A 9,969-nucleotide genomic window follows, 5' to 3' on the forward strand; every position below is an offset into this window, starting at 1 on the left:
ATATTATTATTATTATTATTATTATTATTATTATTATTATTATTATTATTATTATTTCCACATTTTAAAGGGTTTGGTAGGCTGCACCCCATTTTACCAGCGGAACCTCAAGGATGTTGTGCACATGCGCGCTGTGTGCAATCTACCGGAGCACCAGAGGTAGTGAAGGCAGTTCTAATGGCGGAGAGCGTACGGTCGCCTTTTGACTACCGGGAGCCACCGACCCTCGACAGCGACGGGGATGGGAGCAAACCGCCACCACCACGGGGGTGAGTGAGTGCGGCGATGAAAACCGGTTGGTCGTCGCGAGTCGTTTTCATCGCATTAAACGCCAGAGCCACTTGCGCACGCGCTGGGAGCGTGCGCGTATTTGTAGTTAACGTTAGAACCCAGTGTTCGCGTGCATGATTTCGGTGTTGTGGTGCAGAAAATGGAGAAGGGAAAGTGTATTTTAACTGTCTATTGGCTGCAGACGGTGAAGACTAAAGGCTCCCGTCTGCCGCCCAGACGGCTGGTTTTGGACTGAAAGGAAACCCGTTTTAATTCAGATGTTTATACGCCGTAGAAGTCCTAGCTAGGTGCTGCTAGGAAGCTAACAGGCTAGCAGTGGTTTAGCATTCATGTTAGCATTATCCCCGCAGAAAACAGTCGGTCTGAAAACCCTTAAATCACAAGTCTTCCTCATCCACCAGATTTTAGGAACTGCATATTTACGAACATATTTCTTATCAGTTTTGGACCAACGGCTCACAAATGGCAGGCGTGTTTTTGTGTTGAGTAAACAAAGTTGCTGACCACCATGAAAAAATGCATCCTAAAACAGTTAACCGTCACTGGGTTCAGAGAATAAGGGACACATTGTTGCGCTAATCAGTCTTTTCAAAAGACGAGTCGCACAGTCTGAGTGATTGAATGAAGGGGTGGGGCTACTATTGGTGTTGTGATTAGAGAAATCACGACCATTAGCAGCAATTAGCTGGTTTACTCGTTGCATCTTGTTTACCATATCGTTACCCTGAATTGTCTCTAAAATAAGGCAAGAATTTTGATCAAGCTACTCTTGAATGCATTTTACTTGACCAAAAATAACTAGCCGTTAAATAAAATTTTTATTGCGTTTATCAACCAGCAGCTATGTAAATAAATCCTGTTTTTACTGGGAAGTGTTCATTTCAAGCAAAAAATAAATAAAAAAGCCACAGCATCCTGAATGCAAGCCATATGAGTCATTTGTATTTACCTATTTATGTCCATGGGCTGTTAAAAATGGAGTATAATAATTTACTGCATTTGCACCACAGATTGAATCCCAACCTCCAGGGCAATATTGTGTATAATAACATAATTGCAAAATGAAGAAGCATGAAGAGGCATCTTAATACAGTTTGATTGATTCCAAATCTTTTAAAGTAATCAGTTACAAATGCTGGAATAATGGACGTTATTTTAGCTTATATTCCTTACGTCAAAAGATCTCTCCTCTTTTGACAGGCTATATTATTTGACTGCTTTTGCTTCCTGCTTTAAAAAATTATTGGTGGACCTTTTGCTCTCTGTTATCCCAAGAACTGATATAGACTTGTAGATCAAGTTCAGAGATCTCCAGGATAGGAAAAAGAAAATGAGGAAGAGAGAGATTTGTAAGGGTAAAAAGGTATACAGTAGACGTGCTGTAAATGGACAAGTATTTGCCAGCATTACTGCTGATACATGGAAAGTTTAATAATCATTTCTCTAGCAGGGGTTTGAAATTCCAATCCCTCACTCCAGTGCCACTTTCCTGCAACTTTTGGATGGATTCCTGCTGCAACACATCTGAAACTAAAGGCTGACCTTCCTCCTTGGCATGTCAGCAAGTTTTGCAAAGGCTCATGCTATTGGACCGTTTGAGTCTGACAATGCATGAACAAACATATTTGCTTTAAGTCTTAGTAAAAAAAAATATATGTAAAAGTTATGGATACACTATGTGATTTTTGTGTGATTTTTGACAAATTTTTCATAACATACGACAATTTTTGCAATCAGGCTGAGTCACAGCATAATTGTGTTTCGTGGATAGTAACCAGCTCCCGATCAAAATTCACACAGTCACGCGAAAATCAAACCTCTTGGAAATTGTGGTCGCCCCTTGTGAGAGTGTCAGACTGTTGAAGCAAATTTACTTGAAACTCTCACATTCACTAGTCTCTCACTGGAATGCTTCTCAAAAAAGTATATAAGTAACCTGGCTTACTGTGTAAACAAGTACGACGGGCAACATATTAGATAATGAAATGTTGCTTTCTTTAAAGTGGACATGTCGGTAAAAAAGACTGAAATTCTGATATTGGAGTTTGTGAGCTTCAAAGCCACACAAAAATATTTTTCCCCCAACCATTTCTTCTTGCTTATTGAATTGAAGGTTCACTCACTTCTCTCACCTTAGCGTACATTAATATGATTGTAAACACAAAACTACTACAGTAAAAGTATGTTGGCTGTAGCGAAGTTAAAATTAAAGGTTTTTTTTTGCACAGAATGGCAAAGATTACCAAGGTTAGTCTTCTTCTCTGGCGAGGGTCTCCTCGCTTCCGGGTTTTTCTATTTCTTCTTCTTTTGTAGTTCCCGACTCAAAGCTACACGTAAAGTGTATGTCTGTATGCAGCACATTCCCGAACTCGTATGACACGCGTCACATCACATGTATGTGACTTTCAAGCGTCTGGTCGTACTGCGTGGAAAAAAAAAAGTTTGTAAGCGGTGAATTACTGAAAGCGTCGATGCAGTGGTACAGTTTGAGCAGGTGCTGCACAATATTTACAGAAAATATTGTAGTGTAGTTCCAGCTTAAACATCAATCTGGAATCTCTTCATTTTCAGTTGGAGTCGAAATTCCTGTCAAGAAACGCGCTGCACATTTTTTCTGTGACAATTGGTAACTGTTTGCTTTATTATTGAATTAAGTCAATGCTTTCAAGAATCAGTGATAGTCGCTTAGTAAAATGGGGATTTGCTGAAATTAGAATAAATAAATGCATAAATAAAAATCAGTTTGGACCAGTAAAAACCTGATTGGTTCATGTAGTTGAAACAAATTCTTAAAGATGATCTGCTTTGCTCCAGATGTCTCCTGCACACCTTAACGTGTCTGCTAGCTCTGCCAATATTTACAATAAAGTTTTAATCAATGCTTTTTACATAATGTTGACGGTACACTAAACAAAGGCTTTTCTCTCTTCACAGTCGTGTGTGTGGGAGAAAAAGGAAGGGGACACCTGTGAAGGTGTGTGATCGAGCGTATGTAACAGAAGATGAGGAGGAGGAGAGCATGTCGGAGCACAGCTACAGCCCGGGTACATACACACATGCAACTTGCCATCTGGAGCCACTGTGTTTATTCGTTGTGCTATGTTGCACCTTCCATTCCAAACATAGTTTCTATAATGAAGCCGTTCACTTGATCTCAAGGTGACGGCCAGTACCCAGAAGGCGCCGAAGACCGTCTTCCTCCTCCTGGCAGTCCCTACTACCTGCCTGACCCCACTCAGCTCTGGTAAAGAAGACCCTGAGACCACTTTTCTCCAATGCTGGCGGAAGCTGTCTCGTTGCTAAACCCACTTCATGTTTTTCCCAGCGTTCCTGAGCTGGGGGAAGAGGGAGCGAGCGGTGTTCGAGGACCCGTGCTCTTCCACCCGCCTCCCAACTGCCGGATTCGAGAAGTCCACTGTGGTACTCAGGTCCGATTGGTCGTCATAGCGATCCGCGACATCGCGAAAGGGGAGGAGATAACTGTGGACTACAGCCTGACGGACTGGGGGGAGAATGCAATGGTGAGCAGCAGATAGCATTTTACAGTATTTTCTGTTAATGTGCTCTTATTCAAAACTGCAGTGTGGACATTTTAGAGTTGACTATTTTAATTACATATAAACAGTCCACGTTAAAGTTTGCTACATGTTCTAATTTCAGTGTACTGTATTCTGAATTTAAATATTTTAGACAACATCTTTGAAGAAGCTGATCCTTTCTGCTTCTCCTGAGTGCATTGTGTGTTCAGTCTCAGACGGTTATTAGTCTGTGAGATAATTTAATAAATGGCAGCTGTCAAGCATTGTTAATCAGCACATGACAGTAATTATCTACTAATTAATTTCTGCTGCATGAAGTGAATAATCCTAGTGGCTGCAGCCCTATTTTCAGCTTTTCATAGCTTTTGCATATTTCTAACAGTTTTTTTTTTGTAAATTGCTAGATATTCTTATAGAAAACATTTATAACTTAGTGAAATCACCAGTCCAGTGCAAAACAGTGTAGAACAGTTTTAATAAAGGCTAGATTTGTTTTTTGAAGGAGCCAAAGAACAACAACTGAAGAGCAGAAGAGGAGAAGGGCACTAATCAGAATGATTTCCTAAATTATAGAAAAAAAAAGATTAAAAACAGATACTAACTTCATCCTGATGTGTTTTACTCCTGGCTGCAGGACAGCAGTTGTAATCTACACCAGTTAATTGTCCTTCTGTTGTGCAACCAGGAGGAAGAGGCTGGCCCTCACCCGCTATCTCTCTCCGTGTCCGATTACCTCACCCCCTCCTGGTCGCTGTCGCCCTCCTCCTCCCCACTCACCCACTCTGAGGCCAGCGACTCCGACCGGGAGGAAGACGAAGAGGAGGATGATGACGATGATGACGACGACGATGAAGAAGAAGAAATCGAGGAGATAAGGGGTCGGATGCTTCGGCGCCGCAAGAAGCGCAAGCTGCCTGCGGCCGTGAATTCCAAGAAGAAGAGCGCGCCCCCTTCCGCCAGGAGTCCCGGGCGCCCCTGTTCCTCCTTCTCCCGGCCGGGGCCCGTGGCCCCGCCAGCTCGGCCGCTGGCGCCCCCGACAACCAACATAAACAATAACATCAACATAAACATCGGCAGCTCCAGCGGCGCCGCGGCGAACCGGCGGCAGCATTGCCCGTACTGCGGCCGCCACTACCGCTCGCTGGCGCGCCACCTGGAGAAATACCACGGCAACCAGCCAGATGTCCGAACGGCCATGGAGCTGGCACACCTCCACACGCACAGCTCCTCGAACGGCAACGCGCCGCACCCCTCCTCATCCTCCGCCTCCACTCCTCACTCCTTCGCCATCCCGCAGTCCTCCGCCTCCAACCCGGCTCCTCCCTCGCTCTTCTCCAGGGAGAGGGAGTCGCCGGCTACGCGCTCGAGCACGGGCAGCGTCTCCTTCTCCCTCTCGCTTTCGCCTCCTTCGTCCGCACAGCCCACGGCTGCGAAGAAGGGGCCCAGCTTACCGCTTCCCACCGCCAAACTCTCCTCGCCGCCGCTGGTTTCTCGAGTAAAGAGTCCGTCGCCACCTCCGACCCCTGCTGTGAAAAGAGGAAGGCGGATGAAGAAGGAGAAGCAGGAGGAGCAGCAGAAAGTGGAGGTAGAGAAGAATCAGGAGGAGCTGCTGCCGCCTCCCACTCCGGAGCCTAATATCGATCCTGACGAAGATCTGGAGCTGAGCGGAGTGGAGGAGAATGTACCAGAGAAGAATGGAGAGATTGTAAGGTGTGGTTAGATGTTTCTGTCTAGAAACATTTATTATTATGTTGTCACTAATCTACAGGTTTCTCATTTGTCTGCTTATTCCTTTAGACATACATTAAAAGTTGTAAATAAACAATTATATTCCCTTTTAAATAAGAAAATCAACATTTGATTTCCTAAAAATAAAATTACTACTCTGAATATGTTTTGGTTTTTTTCCACCTACTGAACTTTTTTCAGTCGGTATGCTCTAGTTAACAACTAATTGATTACTAAATTAGTTAATGATGAATGTTTTTCCGTTTTTCTCTCCAGCACACACAGGCAGCACATGTCTCCCCTGCTCTCCTCCCTGTCGTGTTTGATCATCTACCTCCGCCGCCAGCAGCACTCCTCTTCTCTGTCTCTGACTCGCTCTCCTCACTCTGCCGAGGCGTGGCGGCTGCTCTGCCACTCCAGCCTCTCGCTGCTCATCCTCTACAACCGACACCGGGAGTGCGAGGTGGCCAAGCTCACGATTCAGGACTACCGCAACCGGGTCACGCCGCAGTCCCCCCCCAGCGCCTCCTCCGCCATGGAGTCTTTCCTGTCCCCCTTCGAGCGTCAGGTCTTAAGCCACCTCCCGCGGGCGGGCGTCCTGGGCAAGCGCGGCCGCGTCCAGCCGCTCATCCTCCCGCCTCACTGCGAGTCCTGCCTGGACCTGCTGCTCCGCACCAGCCCCAACGTGGGCGTGGACCCCGAGAGCCCCTACGTCTTCTCCCGGCCCTACCACTCGCCCGCCACCCCGCTCCGCGGCACAGACCTGCTGAGGAACTTGGCTCGGGCCAGCGGGGCCAAAAACGCCGGAGCGCTGACGGCGACGCGAGTGCGGCGGCAGGTGGCCATCCTCACCCAGCTGCTGCTGCTGGAGGAGGGAGAGGGGCCGGGCGGAGCCATCAAACGGCTGGAGGACTTCCTGGAGCGGGAGTACCACGTGACGCAGAACTGCTCCTCCATCATACGAGATCCGGCGCTGATGAGTCGAGTTGGACGTGTCGTTCTCTATGGAGAGAGAGAGGGCGTGCTTTTCAGGGGGATGAGCCTGCAGGACATTTGCCTCGAGTTAGACGGTAAGAAAATGCATCTAACCGTTTTCATTTTCTACTTCCAACCTTGTTTGTATGTCTTTGTTAAAAAAAAAAAAAATCAGCCAATGATGTAGCTGCACCCAAATCAATAGACACAATGTTAGAAGTATGTTTTTATCAAGATCAGAAAGATTTATGGTGATTTTTTTTTTTTCATTCAGTAAAAAGTTAAGACTACATTGCAGTACTGCAGTTCTTATAAATGAAGATGTTTTTACATCTTCTGAGGAAAATTGTTCCTTTAATCACACGATTAAGAATGATTTTCTTTGAATTACACAGGTTGCTTTTCTTGAACCTTGAATCATAAATGATTTAAAATGTTACAAAAATGTAATCAACATTCTGAGATTATTGTATTATAGAGTAAAAAAGCACTAATTTATCTCTTTCCCTAATCTTTTTAACTTTCAATTCATTTCTTGAGAGGCATCATTTGAAGTATTTTGATTCACATCTTGTTCAAAACACTAACTCACTTCTCAGGTCCCACGGTTTATAAAGTCTGTTAATTTCGCTGCAACTCCTTTTCTCCCCCAGAAGTACTGGGTAGATCTGACCTCTTTGGACATGTGGCATGAAAGACGGATTTTATCAGGATTTTTTTGTTTCTTTTTTTCTTAGAACGTTTGAAGTGTGCATTTTATTTTTCTGCCCAATTCTTGCTGGTACACCAAAAGTAAAATACAGTCTTTAGAAGTCACCTACATGGTAAATGGAGTCAATTTCTGGATATCTAATCTCCAGCTGTTTTGTGAAGGCCTCTGAGAACAATCTGCTTCAGAAAAACCAAGAAACACAGCAGATTGGCTAGAAATAAAGTTGGGGAGGAGTTTTAAAGCAGAGTGTAGGTAGCAAGTAAAGCATCAATCAGAGAAGCAAGCAATGGTGACAGATGAGGAGCAGGTGAAGCAGCTCTTTGAACCGCACATCATCCTAAACACATAAGTCTCCACGGTGGAGGCTGCATTATGCTTTGGGGATACACATCTTCAGCAGGATCATGTAAGCAGAGTGTTAAGCTTTCAGTCACATTGAAATTTGTCTTCAAAACAGTGATGTCTGGCAACTCCGGAGATTCATTTTCAGAAGATTCGGATGCAGATGAAGAGAAAGAAGACATCAAGGAGAAGACGGAGGTGATCGTAAAGAAGAAAGGACCGGGACGACCCCCACGGAAGAAACCTGCACCCCTTCCTCCAACCACCGTCACCCCACCTGTAGCAAACGCCCAAAAAAGGAGACCTGGTCCAGTTAAATCAGGTAGGTTTGTCAACGGCGACCCTTTGACCTGGCAGGATCTTATACGTGTGCTCATGGCCTTCATTACAACTTCCCACAGGAAAACGCGGCGTCCTGAAGCGACCCTGGTCTGAGGCGGAGCGCGTAGCTGTGGAGACGCACCTCAAGAAGAACCTCTTGGACCTGCGCGTCCCCGCCAAGGCGGACTGTGAACGCTGCCTGGAACTCTGCCCCCTGCTGGTGAGCAACCAGCGAGACTGGAGAGCCATCAAGTTTTATGTCCACAACCGGATCCAGCTGCTGAAGAAGCAGGGGAGGAGAGAAAGTGCTGCTGCAGTTACCTAGAGCGAAGGGAAGCTGTGAGAGAATACCGTAATGTATAAACCACCAGCAGTCGGGACGAACTGTGGAACAAGCTGAGAGCAGCGGCACCTGAAGGTTTGGGGTTTTCCAGGTCGTCGCCTTGGTGATAAGGGAGTAGTGTAATAAAAGTGATTAAGCTATGAGGACAGACTGGATGGAGATAAAACCTTCTTCTGCTCCCTTTTGGAAGCTTTTTGACAAAATGAGGTGGAGCACAGTGAACACTTTTTATTATTTTTTAAAATGTCCTGTTTACTTTCTGCCAGTAAAATAAAAGTAAAGAACATTTGGGAGGAAGTGGGTCACTAGCAACAAGTCTGGAGTTTTACACAGAAAGCAGACAGACGTCTGTCACTTCGCTGTTGACCAAACATGAATGTGTAAAGCTTTGGGAGAACAAACTAAACTACATGGACTCGTATGAATCTGTACAGTATGTGTTTGATGCTCATGTGTGTTCCAACAGGTGTGTGTGTGTGTGTGTGTGTGTGTGTGTGTGTGTGTGTGTGTGTGTGTGTGTGTTGAAAAAAAGTATTCTTCAGTGTCCCAGACCATGATGCACCTGTTTTTAAGTGTTTCTTGCATACCTCCATACCATCATCATAGGTTAGTGTGTCAAGGCACGTCTACTTGAATTCACTAATTTATAATATAGTATAAATTAGTGAATTAGTATAATTTTTAAGAAATATTAAGTATTTCAGAATCAACATATGAACCTATCCGCACTGTAAATGGTTCCTATTCTATAAAAGTATGAGGTTGTGATAGCAAAGTTGGCAGTTTCTCTTTGTGTATATAAACTGTAAATATTACCTGTACTTATTAAAGTGTCTGACATTTTGTTGTGTTTTCCTAAACTGGATTGTAAAGTGAATTTTACATTGTCAAAACAACTGAGCAACATAAAAATGACAAACTTGTTTTTTTGTTTTTTGTTTTGGTATTTATTAAAAAGTAAAAATTTGTTTTATACAATTTTCAGGCGTGGATAAAAATGGCAACATGTTGAATTTCAATATTTTATTCCTTAGTCAGCAGGTGTATAAAAATAAATCACTATCAACAAATTAGTCTAGTTTAGTAAATTATTTCAAAAGCAATTATTTCTGTTAATTTTGGTAAGCAATGGTATCTAATGAATATATCTGTCAGAAAGTTAGAATATTACAGGGAACCAATAACAATTTCTATTAGGAACATGTTTCTGTTCCTGCATTATCCAACAGACACTAACCAAAACCCTCCACAAGGGGGAGCAATCTACCAAGGCACAATCCTGAAGAAGCTGGCTGTTCTCAGAGAGCAAATTTACGAAAAGTTGAGTGGAAGGAAAAATACCTTCAGCCTGCTAAGAGTTTGAAGGAAATGTACATGAACTTCAGCTGAGGTCTGTGTGTGAGGCTCCACATGGACAAATCCAGGACATGAGATTCAAAATTATTACATTCCTTGTGTTAAACTCCTCTTGGACCAAAGATCAGAATCATCTGCTCCACAGTGGCCCAATGTCTTTTCATAAGTTAATTTCCCAGATTCTGGAGGAAGAATGACATTTCCACAGTCAATGATGATTTTGGGCTGCATTTCATCTGCTGGTGTTGGTCCACCATATGTTAACTAGTCCAAAGTTAGATCAGCCGTCTAGAAGGATAAAGTACTTTGGCTTCCATCTGCTGCCAAGCTGTGCAGAGATGCTGATTTTATTTTCCAGCAGG

The 9,969-nt window shown here is 44.1% G+C and overlaps 1 protein-coding gene across 1 annotated transcript; it reads left to right on the plus strand.

The window, feature by feature from the left end:
• Positions 1-73: 73 nt before the first annotated feature.
• On the plus strand, positions 74-9,174 carry LOC106911914 (uncharacterized). The gene is made up of 8 exons (XM_014978738.2): positions 74-269; positions 3,226-3,335; positions 3,451-3,535; positions 3,617-3,812; positions 4,516-5,540; positions 5,835-6,628; positions 7,703-7,909; positions 7,989-9,174. The coding sequence occupies exons 1-8, from the start codon at positions 178-180 to the stop codon at positions 8,231-8,233; spliced, it is 2,754 nt and encodes a 917-aa protein (XP_014834224.2). The 5' UTR covers positions 74-177; the 3' UTR covers positions 8,234-9,174.
• The last annotated feature ends 795 nt before the right edge of the window (positions 9,175-9,969 follow it).

The sequence above is a fragment of the Poecilia mexicana genome, unplaced genomic scaffold (genome assembly GCF_051168715.1).
Source record: "Poecilia mexicana isolate PSO_F unplaced genomic scaffold, ASM5116871v1 scaffold_18, whole genome shotgun sequence".
NCBI classification, from domain to species: domain Eukaryota; kingdom Metazoa; phylum Chordata; class Actinopteri; order Cyprinodontiformes; family Poeciliidae; genus Poecilia; species Poecilia mexicana.

Coding starts and splice junctions, on each gene's coding strand:
- LOC106911914 (XM_014978738.2), top strand. CDS start 178: ATGGCGGAGAGCGTACGGTCGCCTTTTGACTACCGGGAGCCACCGACC. Junction 5,541..5,834: donor AAGAATGGAGAGATTGTAAG/GTGTGGTTAGAT, acceptor TTTTCTCTCCAG/CACACACAGGCAGCACATGT. Junction 6,629..7,702: donor CATTTGCCTCGAGTTAGACG/GTAAGAAAATGC, acceptor TCTTCAAAACAG/TGATGTCTGGCAACTCCGGA.